Here is a 26,182-nt window from a genome sequence, read left to right on the forward strand (position 1 = left end):
AGATGTTCAGAGCAGATTTGGGCTTGTTGCAGACAGAATAGGGTAGTTGGAGTTACGTGAGAGGTGCTTGGATTTTCGTGTCCTGTCTTGGTCAAGCAGGCTTTTTGGGCCCCTGTATACCCAGAATTGTTCTGGGCCTGGTTATTCAATGTAAATGAGTTTTCTATGCTAAACGCTCCAAGACCCACTGGATTTTAGGACATTTTTGGTCCTCTATTTTGCTTGAAACTCCCCAAGTTGTAAACTGGCAGAGAAAGTGTGCTGGCACACGCAGTGGCTGCTGGCTGGCAGGGGTCTGCTCCTGCTGTCCCCTGTGTTCTCCCTTCTTGAGACCCTTCTTACTGGCAGTACGAAGTAAGCAAACCTGGTGCTGCTGGACACGGCAGGGTGTTTGCAAACAGGTCCTTGTAAACCAGACACTGCTACAATCCAAAGACTTTGAATGAGGAGAGGTGGTTTGAGCAGCCTTTAAGGCCAAACAGAAGATACAGGCTGGCTTTGGGCATGTTTAACGTGGTGTGGAGCCTTGCACCAAGTCGGGCAGAGATCCAAGCAGCAGAGTGGGTGGGCAGCGAGGGGGAGCATGGTCCAGCTGGAGAAAATGAAAAGTAGATGCTGATAGAGAAAGCTCAGCAATTGGATTAAAAGCGAAGTTTTATTTTCTGTTTGTAATACTTCAGTGTCCATGTCCAAGCCGAACATCCAGCTGCCTGGGGAACGACGTCTGCATGCACTGTGTGTGCTTAACCATGCAAAGCTGATTAAACAGCTACATAAATGTTTTGGAAACCTTTCTGGCCTGTTAACAGGGACGGTGAAAGGCTGCAGTTACTTGCTTCCCCTTGTGCGTACCCAGGGTCCTTGCCCACTGAAGGGTTGGCTGCTTTCCTTCCGTAGACTTTCCTCAAAGGTACCAGGTAGGAACTGGCCCTTTGGAAGCTGATGCTGAAGCTGCAGCTTGTCTAGTGTGGACCCTGCTTCCTTGCCTGGTCCTGCCTCGCTCTGTGCTTAAATTTGGCCACAAAGGTTCCTATTTCTTCTGGAGGGGAAGACACAAGGGTAAGGTCCTCAAACCTATTAGTGTCCTGTAATATTCCATTGAGGAGAGAAAAATTTCCTATTGATAAATAGTTTGGGAAGAGGTGGTGGTAGGAAGTGCATGGGACTGGTGTGGGTTTGTGGGAGGGGGCTGTGTAGGTGTCGGGGGCCCAGGGTCTCCCTGTTCCAATTTCATCCCTCTGTAGCAGAGCTCTGCTCCTTTTGAGCCATGCAGTGGGATGGTCTTTCCCTGCCCCGGTCCCTGCCTTGCAGCCTGCTGACAACTGCACATTCGTGTCGAGGGGGCTTGGTAAGCCGGGCTGTGCATGTGAGCCCGGCAGTCAGCGGCAGAGGGGCCGGTCGGGATGTACCTGTGCGGCCACGTATTTTCTCTGCCCACCACAACCTCGTTGGTGGAATGCCTGCCTGAGGTGGGGGTACCCAACCCGCCCTCGCACTGAGCAGTTGCTTTCAAAGCTCCAGTCTGAGTGCCTCAATGCTCACTCTTTAGGCTAAACCTTTACCTTTCTGTAGAAATAGTTTTTAAGACGTGAAATGCGAATACGTGTTGAACTGCTCACAGGTAGCTGCTGCTTTTTGCAACAGTCCCCAGCCAGTGCTGGCTGCTGCCATCAGGTCAAAGTATGGCAATGAGTCCTCCGATGAAGGTCTTCCTCTGGTAGTTAACAGTTCATCTGATGTTTTGGGCTAAAGTCAAGGCCCAGCCAGCAATAAGCATGCTGTGTCACCCAGTCAGAATCTGGACTGGTCGTACTGGTTTTGCAGACTTTTTCCTGGATGGGTTGGTCTGTCCCTGTTGATTGCTCAAGTGGCCGAAACATGCCAAGCCAGACGCCCAGTTCAACCAGACTCTTGGTAAGTCTCCGGCATGCTGTTCCTTATCTGGACAGGTCTCTTGGTGTCTTTCTAACAGCCCTCTGGGTTCTCTAGGGTCTCTTAACATCTCTCTAGGTTCTTTTTGCACATAAGCCATGTGGTTGGACCCTTTGGGGCCCTGAGAGCAGAAGTCATCTATTAAGCAGACCAGATCTTCACCCTTGTTCAGTTTCCCGTGGCTACCTTGGCGCTTGTCCCATTGCTCAGAAGACTGAGACCACACGTCGAATCCTTTCCAAGGAAAGGAGGGAGCAACTTCAAGGCAAAAGCATCTGTCTTTGTTTATCGCAGCGTGTGTGAGACTGCAGGTGCACACGTTCTTGGTGGGAGCTGCAGCCTGCTCGCTGGCCTGCCTCGAGTATTTGGGCATATTATATCAGGAATATCTCAGTATTGATTCCTCCTCTTTGTCTCCTTTGGATTTGCTTCCAGAGTCTGTGTAGAGTAAAGCAGTACTGAAATGCTGACTTATTACTCCCACCATGGTATCATCACATAACTAGCTTATGTGGTGTGGAGGACAAGACGTGGCCCTGGTTGTGGCTAGGCTGGAAGCGTCATCTGTATGAGACACCATACGACCGTAGGAGCCGAGCTCTGCCGGCTCTTCCTTGTGGGGTGCCCGACTGCTGTGGCCACTGGAAAACTCCCGCCCTCGTTTCACCCCTCGGAAGAATTTCTTTTTGGAAGCTGATTCATCCCCAGTCTCTGCCAGAATATGAAGGAAAACTTCTGGCAAGCTCAGGGGTTACAAGGAGAGCGTCGGCTGACCGGCGCAGCCCTCGCTTCCTTGGGAGATCAGCGCTTAAAAGAAGCACAGTGGATATTTTGTTCCGCTGAATCCATCTGCGACGTGGTGGAGACATGGAGCATCCTGAAGGTAAACAGAAAAGGCCTGGAGCTTCCTTTTCCTTTTCCTCCAGCCTGCTTAACAGGGCCACTCACAGCTGGGGAATCCCTCACCTCCCTGGGAAACTTCCATTGTGTGGCTGTCAAGCCTTTGTGTTAGTTTGAATTTGGAGTTGTCACTGTTGGCTTAGCTGAGGCTCGAAATCACTTACTGCACTGATTTCACTTCGTCAAAGCAAGGAAGCTCTTTTTGTGCTCCGCATCGTGGGGAAGCTGTTAACAGCCGGTACAGCTGGCATATGTACTCGGAGGTGGCTTGGTTGGAGGGAGTTGTTGGAGATGGGTGTTGGTTGGCAGCAAATCTTGTTGGTTTTGGAAGGCGAGACGCCCTGCCCATGTGCGAAGCTCTTTAATACAGGAGGAGACGTGGTGGTGTGGTTGGTGCAATGAGTAGTTCTTGCTCTGTTGCTGAGGTGCCAGATGACCGCCCTCCTCCTCCCCAGTCTGTTTCCCTCTCCATGTCCCTAACCAGGAGAAATCCCTTACAGACTCATGCCAGGAGCTCGTTCGGCTTTGGTCCGGGCTGTGCCTCGTCCCCAGCACAGGGGCCAGCAGGGCCCCTTTGGCAGTTCTCACCACCGGTTCTGCTGCTGCGGGCTTGTGTCTGTGTTCAGCTTAAGGGAGATTGACTTACAGCGGTTTAAACCTTTCACTTTCCATCAGGACTTAAATCAGCTATTTAAACCACGTCATCCTCTGACTCTAATGCTCTGCATTTCTAGCTGTTCTTTCTTCTTTGAGAAGAGTTTGTAACCAGCTACAAAGACATATATTAAGTAAAACCTCTATTTTTAATATTTCTTGCTGGCCAAAAGAAGGTACCTCCCTGTGACTGTGGCTTATGTCTGCATGTGTTCAGCTTAACATTGCAATTTGGTAGAATGTTAACCTTTGCTTTTGTGTTAATAGGAGTGTGGTGTTAACTACTCCTGTTCTTGCAGTTTAGTCTTCAGCTAAAAGCAAGAAATCTGTGACTTCAGAACTGCTAAGATTTGCTAATCTAAACCAGCTTGAGCCATAATTCTTGGGGTTTTTTCCAACTGTCCTAATAAGGTAGGGTTTTTTAGCCTAGTCATCAAAGTGAAGAAATGGTGAAAACTGGCAGTTAGAACCCAGGAGCGAGATGCTGGAGCTGTCGTTGGCCGTTCCCGATGCGGGTGGCTCAGTGCCGTGACGTCCCGGGTGTGAACAAGAGGGTGGCCTTGGGGGAGGGGGAGGTGTATCAGAGTAACGCCAAGGACCTGTTTGGCACTGGTCAAGATCTTGATGTACCCTTTCTCGAATAGTGTGTGGAGTTCTGGCCTTCATCTCCAAAAAGGATGGGGGGGCTGGAGAGGGAACAGGAAACGTGATGTGAATGGCCAAGGGGCTGGAGCAGCTGCCTTGTGAGGGAAGGGTGGGCACGCTGGGACCCCTCGGAGAGGAGAGTGTGGTCCAGGGGCATCACACTTGCACCTTACCATGTGTTGCGGTGGTAGGACTGGGAGGCAGTTGATGAAATAGCAGAAAATGGGTGCAGAAGAGTTAAAAGATGATGTTCCTGTACAGAGCAGGTAGTGAGCTTCTGGAGCTTGCAGCCCCAGGGGTGGCAGAGGCAGGTTCGGACACCTGTGGGCAGTGAAGGGCCTGGGTAGGGGTGTCCCCCTGAGCATCCCCGGCTCCGTCGCTGTGGGTGCTGGGGGGTGCTGGGAGATGCTGGGTGCTGGCCCACAGGAAGCAGCCTCTGCTCTCCCTGGGCAACATCTCGCAGGGGCTGGGGGGGACCAGGCAGGCACTGATGATGTTCTTGTCCTCTGCCTGTTGTCAGCTGCTCTTAGTGTCAGTGGCCACTCTCACTCAGTCTGGTGATGGGAGCATTGTCTTGATCAGTTATTTAATGGTCAGAGTTCCTTTTAAGCCTGGTTGGCAAATACAGGTGGGTTTGGATCAGCACATACTACCGTGGGCTTGAGCTTCATCAGTTGCATGGCTTTTGTTTGCATCCCTAATGTCAGGGTTGTGAACTTTTAAGAAACACTTCCACTCATTTCCCCCTGCCCACAGCTTATTTTAAATACATAGGTGGCTCTTTTGCATAAACAAAATACTTGTCCGGCTTCTCTGTCTCTCTTGCACAAGCACCGGCGTGGGAGAGGTGCCTTGCTGGGGTATTGGCACGAGGGCTTGAAACCCTCCTTGGTCCTGAGAAGCTGCCCGCACTGCAGCAGCGCTGTGAGCAGCCCTGCCTGGCCTGTCCCATGGGCCATCACGGCTGCATCTTTACAGAAACTATGCTTTAGAGTGTGTCATGATAATCACTTACAGGCTTATCAAGTCGGATTAAATGTCACTTGCATTTCTGTTATCTATATACACAGATAACAAATTAAGCTACAGCTTTTGAACTCAAAGAAGCTGCCAGATGCATTAACTGGAACCGACACATTCCTGAGAGTTGTTTTTATTAGTCTAAAATACTTTTGTTTAATGTACAAGAAGCCTGACTCATCCAAGTCAGTGTGCCATGTGAGTTCAGCAGTTTTGTTATCTGTCTACCGAAAAAATTCCCAGAAAACTGGAAGAGGTGCTTGTGTTATCTTCTCCCCGTTCACGATGGAGTAAGCCGGCAGGCGGGCAAGCCTGTGCCGTGCTGGGGCTTGGGGGTTGATCTCGTGATAGAGCCACAGCCGAGTGTTTTTATGGTCTCAGCCCTGTGGTTTCCCCCGTGCCGGCAGTGTGCTCGCCGCTGTTGCGGGGAGGTGGGGTGTCCAAAGCAGAGACTTCTCCTGCCTCCCCCAAACGTGTTAGAAACCGCACGGACATGTGGGTGAACAGCTCTGAGCGTGTCGCAGATGTGATTTTCCTGTATAAACATGAACCTGGATTTAAGACGAACAAAACAAAAAGAAAGCAAACAAACCCCCCTGCTGATGCGTAATGAGTCCGGCAGCTCTGAGCACCACGGCTGGGCTCGGTTGTCCTCCGCACGGTCAGACGTTAAGTCTCCTTTTAGATGCGAGGTTTCCTTCCGTGGCAGGAGAGGTTTGGTGATTCACCATCCTTTTTCCCCAAGAACAAACCAAAACGGAGAGATTGCCCGAGCGAGTCAAAAGGCAACCGGTTGTGCTCATGAGAGCCGAACAAATCCAGCGCTGCAGACTGCCTGAAGGCTTCCTCCTGTGTGTCAGGAGGAAGGAGGAGCAGGAGGAGGCGGCGAGGCCAATGTGTTTCGCAGGGCGCGGGCAGCTTTTGAGTACGGAGCTAATGGTGCAATTCCTTCTTCCACCTCTTACACCCTGCTTCCTCCTGGGCTTGTTCCTCAGCTGAAGGATGTGGCTCTAAAATACAGGAAGGTGCCTCAGTATCTTTTAAAATGAGGGTCTGCGTGTTTGTTTCAAAGCAGAAAAAATGTCTGGTTGTCTCAGCTTGAAAAGCATCGGTGGTGTAAAGGGTTTTCTGAAGGGCAGGCTTGTGGCAGCCTGGAAGGAGGGAACCAAATGCACCTTTTTGAAGGCTTTGTTCGGACCATGAGGAATGACTGTGGTTTTGCCCTCAAACTGCAGCCTGTTCTGTTTGAAGTGCCCAGATCATCCTCGCCGGGTCTGTGCCTGCTCCACGTGTGTGCCGGCTCTGGCACCCGCATCCTAATCCTCGCTAGCTGACGTGATTCCTTCCCCCTTGGGCATTGTCTAATTGTGAAAATGTTTCAATTATATGGCCTAAATTTGTAACATGGAGCAGTTCATTATCACTGAATCCTCTTAATTGGGCCCTCCTACTGGGCAGCCTATTACTGAGTTTCCCCAATTAAGATAGGACCTCTTTAAAAAACGTAAAAATAAACAAATCCCTGGCAGAGAAGGACCACATTGCAAGGAACACTGCCCTATCCTATGTTTCAAAACGAAGCAATAGTTTCAGCACCAGCCAAGTACTGATTAACCCTTTGGTACTGATTGCTTATGTTCCATTCAAGGAGGATGGCCACAGTTTGGTGTCAGTTTAAGAAATTCACTGCCATTAGCTCAAATCTTTGTCTTGTAAGGAGCTAAAATTTGTTACAAGATGCTTCTCTGGTGGAAAATACTGTTTCCCCAAAGGGCTCTGGGTAACACTGCTTTTGTGGTTGCAGGTAAAGGACCTAACAAAGTACCTCGATCCGAGCGGACTTGGAGTCATCAGCTTTGAAGATTTCCACCGGGGGATCAGAGCTATCAAAAATGGAGGTGAGTTTGCTGCTGTGCTGCGAGGGAGGACAGGGAGACACCAAATTTAGTGCCACAGGGGTTAACTGAGCTGAGAAGTTGCTTGGTGAAAACAAATGGGGTTTGGTTTTCTGAAAGTCACTACTCTGTGTTGGGTGGAGGGGAAGGGGGAGAGGTTGGGTGCTTTTAATAATTGAGTTGGAAAAGATGGTACAGCAGTTGTGGTGGTGGTTGCATGTTTTCCTGTTTATCAGGAAATTTCCTTCCTAGTGTATGCTGGAAACAGAAAAGCCGTGGAGGGACAATCCCTTCTGGTTTGGTGTCTGCTCTCACCTGTGGTTTTGTGGGGTTTTGCCGCTCTGACAGAGGAGCGACTCTTGGCTGATGCACCGCTGGAGGTGTCTGTCTGTCTGCTGCAGAGTGTAACGTCTTCCGAACGCTGGGCACTAATGCGTTTGCCTTCACTCCAACTATGTGGAGGATCAACATGCTCAGATGATTTCTAGCAAGAAGCACATTAAACAAGAGCTTTGAACTCACTGACTGGTAGGTAGTCTTTAAACAGACCCCCAAAACAGGCCTGTGACAATCCCCATGTTGCTCTTGATGGGCTTGTTGCGAGTACTTCCAGAGCAATAGCTTGGTGAAATGCGAAGTATCTTTCTGGCTGGTTGGCATTTGAACTTCTTTGCTGAAGAAAAGATGTTGTTTTTTTCAATTTGGGATTCATCTCTAGTATATGAGTGTTAGAGGGCCATTTTGGGGCAAGCATGTTGTTAAGGGCAGGGTGTGAAAAATACTGGACGCCTCCTGCTGAGCAGATGTAACTTTAAATGTGCAAATATGAATTATCATACTTGCGCATTAATCAATTCTGTTCACAGCAATGCTTATCTTAAACTTAAGTGTTGCTTTCATGCAGCAATGAACGTGCACCATGTTGTCAGCCCTGCACACTGAGCATGCTTTTGACACAAGCAAAGATGTGAAAAGATGAATTATTCCTATACAACCCATGTTGTTTCATGAGTAGAAAACCCTCAAAGTAGAATTGACTTCTGTCTCTGTTGGTTGTCCATCCCTCCTTCTGCTTCCCCCTCCCACTCCCAGCTTATTTGTGCTCAGGATTGTAGTGTTTTATGGCAGCTCCGAAGTTTTCGTGGCTAGCATAGCTTGACAGTGTAGCTGATTCCCAGTTCTCGTGATGCAGGAGGAAACGCAGCATTCTATTAATTTGTAATAAATTGCTATTGGAGCAGAGCATGTTTATGAATGCTCTGGCTTGTATTTCTCTTCAATAATTCAGTGCTCTGGTATTGTGTTATATTAATTGAATGGAAAAAAGCAGATCCAGACAAAGCTTTTAGGATCCCTATTTACTGAACTTGAAAGAGATTGATATGTATTTATTACAGTGGCTAAGAAAGGCAGAGCTCTCTAATGTTGCACAGCATTAAACGGCTATAAAAGAAACCCAGGACAGGGTACAGAGAGAGTTTCTTTGAGTCTTACCAGCTGAGCAGTTGCTCACGTTGAAGTGATCTTGAGGATTGCTGCTGCTGCTGAGACGGTCAATATTGATCATCCCTTTGTAAAGAAAGAAGAGGTTATGCTTGCTGCTGGGTGTCCCTTTTAACGAGGTTTTGTTAATTAGCTTGGCCTATTTTTAGCCAGAGATAGTTCTGTTGCATTTCCTGGTACTCTGTAGTTCTTTGGTCAGTCACTGAAGTGAGACTTGATGTAAGCTCGTACCTTGCAATGCCTGTCTTAACGTTAGGTGAGGGTTTATTTCTGAAGATGCTCTACTTTCCCTCTCCGCCCTCTCTTGGAGACTCTCTGTAGGAGAATAGCTGTGATTTTACTCAAGCTCTTATGGTCTAACTTGGCAAACTGAAGGTGCGGTTACAAAACCAGCAAAACTTGCATAGTCGGCTGCTTTCCTTACAACTGCTTTCGTGTTCAGTTGGCCTTTACGTCCAGGGATGATACTAAACTCCTCGGTCCTATTCCTGTGCCAGCTGTTTGAGGTATGTTCCGACTGGCTGAGGAACATGCTGATCTAGGACTCCTCAAACTTGCCTCTGCCTTCAGTGCAGAGCAAGGCACCATTTAATCACTCAGACAGCAGTGAAAGCCACAGTGCCATCTCTCCGCTGCTGTGAAACAATTCTGGTCTCTCTGCCACTGTAACCTTGTGTCTGGCCAGGTAATGTTGACTGGCGGGGAGGAAGAGCAAAGTGACTTGCATGCTACAGAAGCTGCATTTGAGACTGTAAGGAGAGTCTTTAGCCTGTTGTGGCTGCCTTATCTTCTACCCTTCCCAAAGAGAAGACTTAAGATGAAAATGTGGTCATCATGTGTGTATATATCTGTGCCTGCTGCATGTATATATGATTGCCATTAGAGTGCTGCGGTGGTGGTGGAGTCCGGAGGGTCCCTGGGGTCTCACCTTTGCGGGAGATGGTGAGCCTGTGGCTCTCAGGCGCTTGGGCTCAGTTCTCAGGCCCAGCTCCGAGCGTTCATCAGGAGCAGGCTGGCACGGGGACCGTGGGGGTCTGCCCGGCCTCGGGCACGGGGAGGCAGCTCAGAGACACTGCTGGGACAGATTCAGCTCCTCACAACCTGCTGTGTCTCAGCCCTTCTTGCTCGTGGGGTGGTGTGGCTGCTGGGACACCCTTGTCCTCCCCCCACTCCCTGAAGCGTGTGGTTTGCCTGCTTTTAAAGTTTGTGTGAACGGTGCCCGGACGACTCTCCTGTCCTGCAACATGTCAATAGCAAAGCAGAAGGGGAAACTGTGGAACAAATGTTGGTGGTGAGCCAGGGATGATAAATAACTCTGAAAAGTAGAATTTTAGGGCCTTGTATTGTAAAACTTGAGAACCTGATTATATAGTGGAGGCAGTAATGTTACTGATGTGAAAGAGGAGAGTGTGTAATAGAGCATGCTTAAAGAAGCCAGATAAGGTGTATAATGCCTGGGGAATCCACAGCCAGAGGAAAACCTGGTGCACCTGGCTACCAACAGTGAGATCCAACGGGACATCTTTCTAGTCTGCAGGGGAAAAGAAATGGGGAGCCAGTGTGACTGCTGCATTCATCGTGCTCAGAAGCTACAGCTCATGGGGGATCTTCTCTGTAAGAACCAGGTATGAGGCATTGTATGCAAGCCACTTAGAAAACATGGACCACGAGTAAGGTCTCTGTCTATCTGTACGGCAAGGAGCTGGCCATGGCACAGAGGGTAGTGAGATGAAGTCTATGATTTAAAGCCAAGATGCCTAGACCAAAGAGCAATGCTAGTCTGCTGTGTGTTGGATGCAGGAGCTGCTGGAGGGGCAGTTAGCTGGCAAACACAAAATCTGGGTAGTATCAGACACAGCTGGATGCAAACAAACAACAAGGGTTGTGCTCACAAGCAGATTCCTCTCTTTGTCAGGGTACTTAAGAACCCTTTAAGCTTCAGACACCTGTTTTTTCTAGAGGCCTCTGCATCTAGGAGGACATATTTAATGTCTCCTCTTTGTAGCAGACCAATGCTCTTACTCAAATGTTCTTACTCAAACTCAAAAGCAGTAATGAACAGGTCGCATAATTCATGCACGTGCTCTGAACTGAAACATCTGTAACATCTGTCTCCCAAAGAAAAGCCTGCTGGGAATGGCTCTGTGCAGGTACCCTCCTGCATGCGGGGGGATTGCTGTTGGTGTCAGTTCAAATGCGTGCTGTGACAGGCAGGGGAAGGTGCGTCCCTGGAGCTCACAGCCTCGTCCATCCCTTCTGCCTTGGCTTCTGATCCCTGAACAAAGGGGCCCCTGTGCATCGAGAACAGACGGTGCATCCACTGAGAAATAGATGTGTTCATGAGCTCAGGGGAGGGCCTGAGGATGGAAGTAGTCAAATCCTTTTTCAAATGCTTCAACTAAAAGCTCTTTGGATTTGGGAAGATGGAAAATCCAGCTCCAGAGCCAACACCCAAACCTGGAAGCTATAACTGAGTTCCTGTTTGCAGGGACGGCAGGCCGCTGGCAGGAGCGAGCGGGGAGCAGGACTGGGGGAGACCCCTGGCACTGCCAGCTTCGGGGGGTAGCTGGTTCAGGAGTCGGCTGCCGTGCCAAACGGACGAGCCGCAGCTCAGTGGAGATACCCCTGTGGGGTTGAATAAGAAGCGTTCAGCAGGAGGAGTGTGTTCAGCTTACCCAAGGCATTTGACAGGTTTCCAAACGACAGGCTGGAAGGGAAAAGCGCGGAGCTGCAGAGCAAGGCAGGGCTGGGGCGGGTGCAGGGCAGGGTGCTGAATAGCAAATAAAGGGCTGGCCAGCGGTCAGGGCTTCGGCTGGGCTGGCTGGCTTGCTTTGGCAGCGCGCAGGCAGGCTGCTGCAAAAAGCCTGTGTAGAAGCGCTGTGCCACTGCTAATTGGAACTGGCAGCAGTGCGAACTCGAGTCGGTCGGAGTCTTTGTGGGGCTGCATCGCTCGGTTCCCGAGAGCAGCCCTGGGAGGATTTCGATGGGTGTATCCTTGGAGCAGAGGCTGCAGTTCCTGCAACTGGCATTTCATGTCCCAAAATGGTTGGTGTGCTCCTGGTAGCTGAATACCGATTTGGGAATTTCCTGAAAGAAAAGCATATACCCAGCCCTCCCCTGGGATGAAGGCTGTGAGCATTAACGTCTTAAAAGCTTATAGAGAACTGCACGTCGTTCTCAAAACCAGATCTGAGTAATTATCCCTGTGTTGCTCACCCCACGTGCAGGTTGTGCTCGGCAGCCTTGCTGCCAGCGGAGCAGCAATGCTCCCCGCTCCCGCGGCTGCACTGCTCATTGCTGATCTGGTGTCTCAGAGACGCCTCTGGATCTGATAGTGCTTAGATGATGTCTCTGAGATCACGGCTCTGGGTGCCCGTGAACCACTTAGAGCTTGTGTGAGCCTGCTAGATAGCACACGGTGGCTCTGAATTAATTTCTGGAGAGCCAGGCTGGCTGCTGCCCTGGTGACATGGATCTGCTCTGGCTCTGCAGAGCGTTTGAAGGTGCAGAGCGTGTTGGATATCTGGCTCTGTCTGGTAAAGTAAACCGCTGTTTGGTTTGTGTGTAGTTTTTTTTCCCTCTGTAGGATCTGCATTGCAGATGGCTTTTGCTACGCAAAATGAAAACTTTCCTTGCACAGGGATAATTCCAGAAGCCAAAGCTTACGTTCCCTTACACACTCCCAATCCAGTAATTATTTCTGAGGCTGTGTTTGTGCATCTTCAGTGGTCTCTCTTCCAGATTGATGCTGGAAATACGGCAGTATTTGCAACAGGCTACTGCTGACATCTAAGCATGCTTTCTCAGTGGGAGTACCCAGGCCCAATTTAATATTCAAGGTGTTTTCTTTTTAAAAGGAAAGTCTTCACTGAAGCTTAGCAGATGGAAGGAGAGCTTGTGTGCACGTTTGACTAAACTCGGTGAGTATCTGGCGCTGGTATGAGCACTTCCTACGTTGTCATCAGATCTGCTGATCTCTTTATTCATGCAGCATTGCTGCAGTGAAGACTTTCCCGCTGATCTTGCCTGTTCCTGACCCTGGCTAAACCATCACTGATTAGGGAGACAGCTCATTTGATGGCTGAAGGTAGGACAGATGCCTCTTTGTGTACAGCTGTTGTTCAGGGAATAGGGGCTGCCGTGAATGGGAAATCAAGATTGATTCATGAGCAAGAATAAAATCAAAATTGCTCTAATTATGTCTTCTGCAATTTTTTGCATTGCATCTTGCTCTGCTCTGGCATATATATACATATGTACTATATGTACTGCCCCCCCGAAAGGAGTGAAGACTTAAATGCCGTTTTAAAATTTATATGTATACTTGGAAAAAAAAAAAATCCCTTGGTGTTCTTTGTAGTGCTGTTCTTTGTAGATGAGAGAATTCCTCATCCCTGTAGTGCAGAGGGATGCTTGTAGCACCATTACTGTGCTTGTTAAGTTTGGAGTCCATGTGCTTGTTGTCCGTGACCCTTTCTGCTAGGGACAGAAGCAGCCAAGCCTTTCTTGGAAGTACTGAACTTGGTCTTTCTATTGAAATAGTGGTACTTAAACACTTGTCTTGGAAACCACTGGGCCTGCCCATGAAAACGTGTGAGGGTTGTCTATTGAGTTTGTGTAACTCTCCCCGCTCGCAGGGGATGGGGAATTAGGAGTATATGTGCTAGTCTGTGATGGAGGTGAGCTGCTTTGGTGGTGTCCTGTGGTCAAAATAGCCTGAGGTCTCTCTCCATCCCTCTCCTGCAGAGGCATCTCTATCAGGAGAGGGTCAGGTGTATCTGGGGGCCCAGAGGCACTCTCCTGTGAAGGGCTGGGGCTCAGGGTGTGAGGGGGATAGGGGTGGGACGGAGGTCCTCCTCATGAAGGCACAAATAGATTAAGAACTGAGCAGGTGTGAGGCCAGCCCAACTTTCATCCCTAGAAGCTGTTCCTAAGTGAGGGGATGACACAGGAGAAGGCCTCAGGGCAGGTGGCACTGGGGTGTTTGCTCTCTTCCTCCAGCCCACATCACACGGTTGTCTTTGGAGAAGAAAAGTCAGTTTTCTGCTCCCAGGAGCCCCAAAATGTTGTACAGCGTAGGCAGCTGCTAGCCCAGCCTCAAAGAGAGGGATGCTCTCTGGGATGCCTGCCGCCAGATCCTCTTGAAACAAGGGGACGCCTACCTTTGCAAATGTAGCTTTGTTCTCCATGCTTGTTTTTAATAGCTGCTTGTACCCCCGCTGTGGCTCCTGCATTGCTGCCGCTGAGCGAACCGCAGCCTGCGTGGCTGGAGGGCGAGGATGCTCCTTGGCTTGCCCACAGCCGGTGCGGGGCAGGGAGCAGCTCTGCTTCCTCCGTGATAACAGCGGAGAGGTGGGAGGTCAGTGCATGGCACTCCTGACGCACATGCTTATCCTCTGTTTTGGAATACTTTCACACTGGAAAGGATAACTCCAAACTGGCTCAACTGGGAGGAAGGATATTTACTTCTTAAAAGCAAAACCAGGAACAAAAACACCACCTGCGAAACTGTTTCTCTCCAGTCGTGCACCTGCCAGGATTCAACAAGGTTAACTCCGACTACAGACTTTCCCCGCATTAGTGTAAGCAGGAGATCTGGATGAGCATGGGTAACTGCTTGTTCCCCTTCAAAGCAGGAGCAGTGGCTGGGGAGGCAGGGAGCGAGGAGATGCTCCTCAGCTGTGAAACCTGTCCTGCTGCCGAGCTTTGGAGCAGTGGTGAGCAGAACCGAACAGCCCACATTGCCGTCAAGCTCTTTTAAGTCACTATTTATTTCTGCTATAATACACTAGGGAAGGGACTTGGATGGTGATGGGGGCGGGGGGGGGGGCACTTCTGGCTCACCATGGCTTTTTGTGGTTTGCAATTCTCTTTTAATTTACGTAAACAATTGGGTTTATTCATTTTTGTAGCTTGGCAGCTGGGTGAAGGGTTACATCAGGGCTGAGGCTGGCCTGCTCGATGCGCGCCATGCCTGAGCAGGGAGCGCGTCTTCCCAAAAACAGCCTGGCAGATGACATACTGCATTGACCTACTTTCGGGAGAAGCGCAGAAGTGTTGTAGAAACTGTGTCCGTAGGCCTCCTGGCAGCTCTGGGATAGAACGGCGGGGAATTACTCAAATGTGCTGCCGTAGAAGTGCTGCTAAGGCTCAGCAGCCCTCGGGGTCCCGGGGAACGGGAGATTGGCACGAGCATCGCTCCCATTTTGAGAATTCTTTCTTTATGAATATTTTGAGGCATATGCCAGAGAAATCTTGTTGCATCCCGTCACCGTCATGGATTGTAACAGGCTGCAGGTCCAAAATACACACGCAGTCTGAGGGAAATCTAGTTCATGGCGAAGCCGCCCCTCGCTTACTGCGGCAAGCAGCTGACCTGGGGTTAAATGCCCGCAGCATCACATTTGCACACAGCTCCTGGTGAGGGGAAAGCACTACTGCGTAGCCAGATTTCTTGTGAATCGCAGTAAATTACGGGGTGGGGGGGCTGACCAGGGACTTCCCTGTGTCCTCATGAAATACCAGTAAAGGAAACGTGGGGTGGCTGCTTAGGCCCTCGGACCATAACCCAGGCCTGATAAAGGCAAGCTGGGGTGAGTTTAAATTGCAAAAGAAAGGCCTAAGTTTGGCACCTAAAGAAAACTAATTTCTCTGGCAAAGGAGAAGAAAAAACACTGCAGGGACTCCCTGTTTTCTTGGGGAGACGGTCAATATAAAAATGGAGAGCAGTGTTTCATTAGAGCCTCGGGGTGATTCTTAGCGCACTCTCTCCTATGGAGGTGATGACTAAAAGGAAAACAAAGGCAACTTCTGTTAGAAAATAGACATTTCTCATCATCCATCTGTTGTCTCAGTATTTCGCCATCATATGTTTTATTTTCTGTGTCGGGAGTATGCTGTTTTGTTCCACATCTGTTGCTGCTAATACTTTTGGGAGGCTGGGCTAGCCTGTGGTTTGGGGAGTGCGTGGGAGGAGGCTGGGCTGGTGGCTCCAGGTGGGTGGTGGTGGTGGTTTCGGTCCTGCCTGTTTTGATTTCTCAGGTTTGGGTGTTAGCTCTGGAGTGAGGGATTGTTAATGCTCGGCTCGACCCAGGAAGCTGGGGCACGTCTCCTCCGTCCTCACCAGAACTGTCTGGCCAGGGATCAGGTAGGGTTGGCTTCCCAAGCTTAGGTAAAGGAAAGTAAGTAGCCCACCGTCCTGCCTGTGCACCAGCAGGCAAGCCAGAGCTGTCAGACCATTTCTTGTTAGGAATCCAGTCAATCTGGTGTTATTAATGGAGGGATAATTACTCACCTATGACTTCTGCTCCTCTGAGAGCCCTGATCGGCTCTGTCACGGCCTGGAGGCTTGTGACTGTGCGGTGAGTGTACCCTTGTGACGCCTTGACAAGTTGATGTGGCAAAAGCTTGTTTCTTCTGAGTGTTTCCTGGTCTCGCTCTTAGACAGGAGAGGCTGCGTGTGATGTGGCTTTGCTGGGGAAATTGGTCCTAATTGCAGAGCTGCTGAGTTGGGCTGTGATGGGTGAGCAGCAGGCGGGCTGGCTCCGGTGGGCAGCGCGTCCCCCGCGTCGAGAGAGACCTTTCCCTGGTGTGCTGACTAACCACGGCTCACTTCTTCATCTCGATCCTGTCCTGCCTGTACCAAGCCATGGCACCTCCTGGGTTGGTGCGTGTGTCCCTCAGATGTCTTTCTCCTCGATGATCATCTTTTCCAAGTGCATACAGTTTGATTGCTCCTGTAAATCTGTTTAGCCACTGCACAGCTTATTTCTGCTTCAGATAGGAAAGACTCCTGCTAACGAGGTGACCAGTGCTGAATTTGCCAATTAGAGATTCAGAGGACGACAGTGAAGGACCACTGTTGCCCGTTGCAGCCCGACGTGTGCACGGCAGAGCAGCTTTGCTCCCGTGCTGCTCTTGCAACTTTGAGAGCAGAGCTGCACTGAGTCGGCGACTCACGTTCTCCCATCGCTTCTCCACTTGTTTGTTTTTGAAGCCTTTTTTGTTTTGCATGGGGTTTTATTAATGCAGTCTATACTTAGAGAGAGGTCGGCAGAGATAATGCAACAACTTCTAATAAAAACGCTCCTGTTGAGGCGGTAGGAACTGGGCAACATCATGTTTGTAACCTCTCAGCCCCTGGGTTCCCTTCCCAAAGATCTTGTAGTCTGGGTTGAAAAGGTCTAACGCTTCCAATAGTCGTGTTTCTCAACTGTCTCCCTTCCACCTGCAAGAGAATGGTCAGGCACAAATAACGGTGGTGGATTTTCTTCCAGCCAACGAAATGTTACCAAAACCTTTGAAAACAGTCCAAATGAGGTTTATTAAAAGTTTATTTCCCTAGTAATTCAACTAGCTTTGAATGAAGCACCGGTGATCCCTGCTGGTGTCTGCATTGCGTAGTTTGTGGTTTCTGGATGCTGCATTCAGTCACCTGTTTGTCTGCATTCTCTCAATAACGGCAGGAAGGAAGGGTTGTCAGCCGGTGCGATGTCTCTGACGCCATCCTCCTCACTTTGGGGAATCTTATGCTGGAAAAAAGACTAAAACCCAAGCTTATAGGACCCTCCTCCCTTACCTTGTTTTTCTCTGGGCAATATTTTATTTTACAGAAGCCAGTTTGAGCAAAAGCAGTTTTTACAGTACAGCTCCCCTCTTCTCCAGTGATGCTTGGGACACAGTTTGGTTCATTTCAGAAGGGATTTTTTGGCAATGTTGAGAGGTGGGGGGAGAAAAAGGGAAGGGTATTCAATCGTGAGCTTTAAGGAGCGTTTTCCTTTTAATCTATGTAACTTTCAAGGGACTTTGGAGGACAGGGGCTCCAAACTGCTCTACTATGGCCAGCAGCAGGAGGACAAACTGGCTGCTTGACACTCACTGTAACAGACAGGACGTTTTTGAGCAACACAACCATCGCTTCTAAGAGATGGCTCAGAACTGTGAAATGCCACATTGGGTAGAATTCTCCCTGGACGTGTAGTTTCATGTCTCCTCTTATGTATTTTATTTCCCCAATTTCCCCCCCAAACTCAGGCTGAGTTCTGATTGAGACCTAGCCTCTGATCTCAGACTTGCCCACTTCATAAATAACTGTATTTAGTTTTTACTAATGGTTTTGCAACCAGGCACTGCGTTGGTAACGGTATTTAGCTGTGCTTGAAGGTAAGTACATTGCAAGCATTTCTCAGGCACAAGGTTGGAAGCTATGAGCTGGGGAGGATTGAACTGGTTTTAACTGCTATCTTGATTTCTCCATGTGGGAGCTTTGAGCTGGAGCCGGTGTGGAGGGCTGAAGTGCTTCATGGTGGGACGGTGCCCTCCAGCCACTGCCCCAGCTGATGTGCGTGGCCTCTGAGTGGGCTGAGAAACATCTTTGGCTTTGCCTATGTCATCTGATATGTCAAAAGCTCTGATGCATCTGGGCTTCTGAGCCAGGGTTCTCTTTACTTTTATTTTGCTGGCGGGTCCCTCATGTCTAAGAGGTGCCACTTGTCTTCTGTGTGCTCCTGCCCAAATCAGGCTGGATGTGGAGCATCTAGAAGAGTTTCCACTTGCATGTACTTAGGCACTTGACAAGAGACCAGCTGCTGGATGTCCCAGAGGTTGCATCTACATTGAGTGTGCCCTGGGAAGCTAAATTAGGACCTTCTCTTTGCATAGTTGCATGTACCCTTGAAAGAGGTCCTGCCTCATTCTCTTCACAGAACAGGGAATAAAGCTGTTGGCTGCAAATCCAGCTTTGTTTCCTGAAATATAGAGTTGTTGGAAGTAGAAGCTAGAGTGAAGGAGATGGAGGACATCAGGAGCTCTCCTCACCAGGGAAGCTTGTGCTATTTTGGAGGCTCAGTCTCAGCCTTTTCTGCTGGTATGTCATGAAGTGGCTCTGAACCATTTGCTGGTGGCCACAAGCCTGCTCCTCATTTTCCACACCTCCAGCAGTGAGCCTTTGTTCCAGGCTGACACAAGTCTGGAGGAATTTGAGCTGGTCTTGATGACTAGCACACACTGAAAAGACAGCTCAGATTGCTGAGAATTAAAAACGAGGACACATGTTAAACTCAATACCAAATCCCACATATGTGAGTGGTGGCTTCTTGTCTCTGGTCCATCGCTGCAGCGGAGGCAGCAGTGTTTACCTGGTCTTTGAGATGAATTGAAGGCAGCTAGACTTATGCTTGCAAAGTGCTTGGATACCATGAAGTTAATTCTTTTTATTATGCCTTTAGATGGTATGTCTAAACAAAGCTTGAGGGCCTGCACTGTATAAAGAGGATCAAAAGGAATATGTGATAAGTACCAATCCATGAGCAATGATATTCAGGAAACGAAGGACTGCTAAAGTACATTAGCTGAGAGGGGCTCGGATGAGGGTTGTGTAAGCAACCTTAATTCTGACACTGCCTGCTTGGGAGCCTGAGCTTGCCACTCACTTATTCCATTGTGTAATTTTTGTTGTAAAATTATAGTCTTCAGTACGTGCTCCTGGCCCGTTGTCTCATCTCTGGAGGGGTCAGCAGGTTGAGCTACAGGAAATGCAGATAGCAGAAAGCAGCTCTTTCCAGCTCCGATCAGTGCTACCACTTTGTACGTGAGCATCGGATTATAAACGTAGTCCTGGATCACTTATGGGAAGCAAAAGGGTGGATGGTTGGACTGGTGTTAGCTTTATCCTGCAGGGACTAACAACACATGGGTGCTCGAGCTTTGGTGAAAGCACAAGACCCTGAGCTGCCTCTGGAAGAACTGGACAGTGGCTTCCCCTCTGTCTCTTTGCTCTGGATGCAAGATCCTCCTAAATGCCTGTAATTTTTTAATACTTGGCTTTGTCTCTTTTTTGCCACCCTGTTTTCAAGCAGCCTGCCCCGTAAGGGAGTTCGCTTTATATGAGTTGTCCTCTTAAGCCAGCCATAACTTCGTCTTGCCTTTTTTTGGGTCTGTTCTGTTTTGTGCCGTTCATGCAGGTTCCTAGCCTTATTCCTGCGCTGAATAATTCAGGTCTGTTAGCTGCACATAATCCATACTGTTCGAATCACTTTGAGTTTGTGGCTCTGTGGCTTGCAGCAGTATGTACAGTGTGTGTTGGCAGATGACTTAAATACTTCTGAAAGGCTCTGTTTTTCTAGGTCATTCCTGTATGAAGCCAATAAAACTGGCTCTGTTTCTGACCTGCGTGTCACTGCTGTACCCACAGCTCTTCACTCAAGGTGCCTTTTCACTGAAATCCTGTCTTCTGAAAGCAGTTTTTAGAATCTTATTTCAGGAGCCTTCTGTACCCCGGGACTTCTGTTCCTGTAGCCCTATGCTGTGTTGCATTTCTTGAAAAGCCCAGGTTACTATTGCACGTCGGAGCCCTCTTGAAGCTCTGCGATTCTCCTGTCAGGACAAGGAGATGGCGAAGGGTGCATCTCTGGCCACTGCAAGAGCTCAGCGTGCATTTACCCCCACGAAGAGCCCAGGACCTGTCCTGCTTGTTCTCTACCTGCACGTCCAGGAGAAATCTCCGTGCAGCTGGCTGTGTGTCTGCTGCTGGCAGTGCTGCTCCTCGGAGTTGGCAGTGCCTCTAGAGGTTTGATGGATACTGGACAGAGGTTGCCCTTGGCTTGTAGTTGGCATAAAAGGCGAGGGTGAATACTCCATCAGTGGGAGAGCGTGCAGATGCGTTCAGACAGAGATGGTCCTTGTCAGAAGCTTTACATAGCAGTTTGGACAATGATTTTTTGAAACTCTGGGAGGAATGAGGGCATCTTAAGAGTAGAGGGAGATGCAGGATTTGGTGCAGAGGCAGAAGCCAGCAAGAAACAGGGCAGCACTGCGGAAAATCAAATGTGGGGGAGAAAAAGTGCTGTGGCTGACTGGCCAGAGCTGGACCCGTGGCAAAATCTCCATCTCCCATGTGAGTGGTGTGGTTGATGCGATGAGCTTGGCAGGTGGTGATCTCAGTGGGGTTTGAATGAGCGCATGCTGGGCAACAGAAAGCTTCAAGGCAGGGATAGGAGAAGGTGTCTAAAGGATGCTGCAGGTGCCTCATAGTAGACTTAATTTGCTTTTTATATTTTTTTTTCCAAATTCACCTTAGCTTCACTGGATTATATAGTACATGTGCCTGGTCTTACTGGTTACAATTACTTATGTAAATTCTACATCAGCCGCATAACCCTGGTAAAACAGTGCTGCCACAACAGTTTAACTAAAGCTTTATCCAGATGCCTGGTACCCTGCCCACATAGTGCAGTCAAATAAATTAGTGCAGTTAATCTGGGAGAAAGACCTAGCATATAGCTTATAGTCTCTTTGCAGGGAGGTTGTTGGGCATTAGGGCTCCCTGGAGGGTCTCTTGGAGCCTGATTTTTAGCTTTGAGATTTTTGGCTGTGCACGGATGTAATGGGACTAGCAGTGGGAGTGACAGATAGAGATGAAACCACAGGAGAAGCTGGTCATGGACGCTCAGGTGCGAGGACAAAAGGCAGTCCCTAATGACATCCACATCTCTGGGCGAAAGCTGTGATTTTGAGCAATGTTGGAAAGAGGCGACTCCAAGTATGCTGATCACATCAACTCTCAAAGAGGAGGAAGGAAAGAGGTGAAGTGAAATCAGGGATGAATGTAAGAGGTGAAAGTATGCTTTATGGTGTGAGGGGCATGGAGAAGGGGATGTGAAGGAGAGTAGGATGTCAGCTGGGATTTGGCTTTGAGGTCCAAGGCGGAGAGTGGAGGGAATCTGAGCATTTGTGCCCATCATGTGCCGCTGGAGCAGGGTTGTGCAGTGCTACTGCTGGCGGCCATGGCCATCCTCCTGCACTCTTAACGGTGCAGTGGGGGAGAACAGCGAGCGGAGCCCTCCGGCTCCCACCACATGCCTCTTTCTGTGCCTGGAAGATGGTGCTCTTCACATAGGGAGTGCCAGTGGAGCAGCAAGGCTCTCTTGGGTTTTTTGGCTCTTTTGGGCAGGAATTTGAAAGCTTAGTGCAGCCTATTGTGCTGGAAGACTTGCAGGCAAGCTCTCCATGGCAACTCTCCCTATACACAAAGCACCATATGGCTTTTTCAGAGGGGGAGGGAATGAATCGAGCAGAAAAGTCAACCTTTGCTTTTGGTGGTGTTTGTCTTTGCTCTCTGACATGGAGCATGGGGAGGTGGAAACACAGAGCGCAGTCTCTTGGGCATGGCTTCTGCTGGCCGTGCCACCAGCAAGGGTGCAGGTGACCTCTCAAATGGTCTTTCCTTGCTTTTTACAGTGGAGCTTGCTGTAAAAATAAACCTTGCCTGTGCAGAGACCCCCTCTTTGGGCTGGGTGCTCTGCAGACAGATGGAGCAACCAGTCTCATGTTTGCCCCTACACCAAGAAACACCCGAAGGGCTGGGAAGGCTCCAGGAGCACTCAGTTTGGGCAAGAGCTGTACAGGAGGCAGCTGATGTTGGGGAGCTGTTTGTGCGTTGTCTGCCCACGCTTTATACCCCTGCTTCTGAAGAGAACTGGAAGCCTTCACTTGACTGTAAATCCTCCCTTTTCAAGTCCCTTTGGAAGGAAGGAGCGGAATAAATGTCTTTATCTGTGTCTGTAGAAAAGCAGGAAGCTTTTCTGTGTGTACTTGGGAGGAGGAGGAAAATAAATGGTATGGGAATAAGCAGAAGGGAGCAGCCTGTGCCTGGCTCCGCTGCCTTCAGGGCACTCTGTGGTTCCCAGGGCTGCCATGGGGTGCCACCAGCAGCACTGGAGATGGCCTTGCAGGGTGGGCACCGGTAAGGCTGGCTGGATTGCCCAGCTGTGTCCAGCAGAGGTGTGAGATCAGGCAGCTGGAAGCGCTGGCAGCTGCCCAGCACCCAGCTGTTTGGCTGGAGTCCTGCCGCTGTCGACTTGGGGATTCAGATGTGCTGCAGATGAAGCATTTGTGCTGTGCCAGGGCATGCTCGGAGGCTGCGGAGAGCAGAGCTGTCACCGGGGCTCGTGCTGGGACGTGGGCACTATATTTCAGGACGGGGGCACTGTGCCTGCAGCCTGTGTCCCGGTGAGGTGATCTGGCTCTTTGGATGCTCCCATGTACATCACAGCCACCTCTCTGGAGGTGGCCATTGCCTGCGTGCTGTGATCTGTAGTCAGGAAGAGACGTGGCTGGCTGCCTCCTCTGTTTCGATGATGTGACATGGGTTGCCTTTCAGGAGCACTGTTTGGTTTTCTCAGAAGTGGGCAGAGGTTCCTCCTGGTGAGACCCACTCTCAGGTGCTCCCATGGCTTTGCAGCAAGCAGATTGCTGTCCCCATCCCCTCGGTCCTCCCTGCTGTCAGCAAGGAGGCTTGCAAATTTTGGAGTAGAGACAGGGATAACTATTGGGAAAAGCCTTCCCAATTGTAGGCTCAGACCCATAGGTGGAGCTGTGCAGGTGGGGACAGGATAACGTTTGAGGAGAGGGAGAATACTGTCTTAAGATAATTCAGTGCTAAACCCATTAGTTAAAGTAAGAGGTGGCCTGAGGCTGCTTTGCCTTGAGCAACGTGCTTGGGCAGCAGCATTTTCACATGCATCTCGCTGCCTTGCTCAGGGTTACATGCAGGAGCCCCAGCAGCTGGAAGCACAGCTCATAGCAGCACCGCTGCCCAGTGCCGGAGCGGGGAGAGCAGCAGGGGTAATGAAGTCATAAATTGTGAACAAGAGCACCCTTCATCCCGTGAAGCCGTGTGCTTACTGTAGAGCACGGTGTCGTATGCTGGTTTCTGGAAAAGCAATTTGGCTTATTCCTGGTTTTGATTTACAGTTTAACCCCTGGGAGCCCCAGACCCAGGTTAGGGGAGGGCTCGTTTCTCAGTGCCGCGTGCTCAGCTTCTGCCACCCCCGTGGGCTGCTGGTACCCATCGGGGTGGTGGCTCCAGTATCTCCTGGGGCCCTGACTGTGTTTGCATTTAATGGTCAGCTAAAACAGGCACTGGGGAGGGTGTTTGGGTGGGAGGGGTGTTGCTGCAAGCCTGACTTCTTACGCTGTCCTGTGCCCTCATCCCTTGACTTCGTACTAGCTGTACGAAGCTAGTACTTAATGAAAAATGGCCCTTCTTGATATCTGGAGATGGACCCAAATCGGGAGCCCTGGCTGTGACTATAAAAGGGATATGCCCTTTGAGGGAGGACGTATGATCCCATCCGGGTGGCTCTGCCGCTCGGCTGCAGCACAGCGTCATGCGACTTATGTGCCCCTTCGGTTTGGACTCGAGCTGGGGAGGCACTTGAATTGGCTGTGCTGGCAGCCTGCTGGGAAGCCACCAGCCTGAAGGATGCAGAAAGCAGACCCTGCTTTGTAGCTCTTCTCGCATCGTCTGCCTCGAGCAGCTGTAAAAGGAAAGCCTGTCCCTCCCCAAATCTGGACCATTGCTGAGCTTTTCTAGGAGCACTGACATAAATGACTCCCTCTGCCCGGCCAAGTTTATCGACATCAGACAAACCTAGTGCCGCAACGCTTGCAGCTCCAAGGCATGTGGGTTTGAGCCTGCTATTTATTTTGGGACTGCAGCATCTGATCTTGATTTGGTGTTTCCAGCCTGTGATCTAGGTCGTGTGCTGGATCAGGCATTAGCTGTTGCTTGAGGGAGCACGGGGAATTTACGCTCCCTTCCTCGGTCGAAGGGCTCGGAGAAATGCTGCTCCACTCTGCTGCAGATGGGTGTTTGGGGGTGGGAGGAGTCACTTTTTTTTTTAAGAAATCTCCTTGAAAACCTCCTATTTTCCTGTCCCCCTGTGAGGATGGCTCCTGATGTGGCTGGCCACGGGAGGAGCAGTAGAAGATAAAAGCTTCAGTGCAGCCTGCTTTCTCTGCGGTTCCCATGGTAGTTGGCTGTCACACATAGATCTAATGTATTCCCTGCCCACAGCAGGATTAAAGCCTTCTGGGAGAAGAATAAGAGGATGCAGGAAACAGAGATAGGGAAGAAACCAGGAAAAGGAATGGAGACCATGGTGGGGTAGGGATGAATCCAGGTGCTAGCCCCATCCGAGCAGGAAGGGGCCTCGTAGGACCTCTGCCCGGGAGCAGCCATCCCAGTTGCCTTCCACCCGAGGTGGCGGTGGGATGCCTGGAAGCAGAGGTCCCTTCTGAAAGCTGAAGGCACCGGTGCGTGCAAGAAGAAGTTCTTGTCCTTCTGCCGTCGTGTCTCCCAAAGCCAGCCTTCGTTTGAGGGTGCGTGTTTCCTTTTGGTGATTCTCTTTCTTTTTTATTTTCCTCTGCAGATCCTGACAGCCAGTTGTATGATATGGGATACACCCCTGAGGAGGAAGCCCCGGCCTGTCCTGATGAGTTTGATGACTTCGTCACGTTTGAGGCAAGTATGAGTGCTGTTAACTCCCGCAAATGTCAGCTGTATACGGTGTGAGACTTGAGCATGGAGCGTTTGGCTGGGGGAGAAAGCATTTGCTGTGGTAGGGCTCAGAGATGCTCAACATGCAGTAAAGACAAATCCTTTAATCTGTGGGCGACTGACCCAGAGAATTTGTACCAAGCATTTGGTGCTGTTTAAGTTAAAATTGGTATTAAAACAAAAACCCACAGCTAGTCCTGTCTTAGCTCGCAGAATGCTGGAGCATGTTGCCCTGGGTGAAAGAGGGAGATCTTTTTTGTGGTGAAACACCAGCAATGTGGGAAGGGTGCCTGCTGCTGTCGTGTTTGTCTCATTGCTGGGGTTTCTGAGGTTGGAGAACCTGAGCCTGATTTTGAGATGTACCAGCTGGGAGCCTACCTGAGAGGCATGGCAGAGCGGTCAGATGTTGGCACCTAGTGCTGTTTGGCCAGTAAAAGGCAGAGCAGAAGACAAAATTTAGGTTTTTCTCTCTATTCTTGGGCTTGATCAAGGATGCTTGACTGACATGATTTTTTTTCCTTTTGTTAAAGTTATGGCCTCCATCCCTCAGTTCCCTTCTGTCTTCCTTAGCACAGGAGCATACTGCAGTAGCATCCTGTGTCTGCTCTCGCCAGCTAGAAAGGAGGCTGCTGTTACTGTGACCTGTTGTCTGTGTTTGTGGGCTTTTGGGCTTTGCTTGGTAGGCTTCCTCTGTTCCTGCTCCGTGCCTTCCAGCTTGGAGCAGAAGGTGCTGCAGGTGCCTTCAGAACAAAGGGCCAGCTGGCTCCCTAGTCCCATGTGGGGACTGAATAGCTTCCTTCTGCTTTTCCTTTTCCAAACTTTCCTCTCCAGGTTTTTGACTCTTGTGTCTTGGTACCCTGGATGTTTTTATCACACAAATTGCTACTTGCAAAGGGACTCACAGCCTCCTTTATATTTGCCTGCACATATATGTCTTTGCTTTGTATAGTCTGTAATATGTTATTTTGGCCTTGTCACTTCTTGATAAAAGGCTTAAGCTATTCTTTTGAGTTTCCTAATGATAAACTGGGTGTTGGGCAACCGGTCTTCCCCATGTTAGTGAGAAGCACAGGTCCATCGCTTAAGATGGCTTGAAGCTCGCACTTTGATGACTTAGGCTTGACAGTCGACCAGGTCATCATCCCATTTCCCAGCCAAGCACAGGTTTTCTCTTGAGCTGGTTTGCTGGCTCCTGTTCTCAATCAAGTCAACAGACTTGCACTGTCACCCTGAGCAAGTCGCTTATTCCCTTAGGACTGCTCGGATGAACACAGCCTTAAGAGCGTGAGATCCT

General features: G+C 49.9%; 1 protein-coding gene across 3 annotated transcripts in view; it reads left to right on the top strand.

The window, feature by feature from the left end:
• Nucleotides 1-26,182, top strand: part of RAB11FIP3 (RAB11 family interacting protein 3) — an 80,821-nt gene that overhangs the window by 15,700 nt on the left and 38,939 nt on the right. For all 3 annotated transcript variants that reach the window (XM_072878612.1, XM_072878614.1, XM_072878613.1), the window contains exons 2-3: nt 6,956-7,049; nt 24,761-24,852. In XM_072878612.1, coding sequence (XP_072734713.1) covers nt 6,956-7,049; nt 24,761-24,852 — 186 coding nt within the window. The remainder of the gene's footprint in view (nt 1-6,955; nt 7,050-24,760; nt 24,853-26,182) is intronic.

Source organism: Ciconia boyciana, chromosome 13 (genome assembly GCF_034638445.1).
Source record: "Ciconia boyciana chromosome 13, ASM3463844v1, whole genome shotgun sequence".
Lineage (NCBI taxonomy): Eukaryota > Metazoa > Chordata > Aves > Ciconiiformes > Ciconiidae > Ciconia > Ciconia boyciana.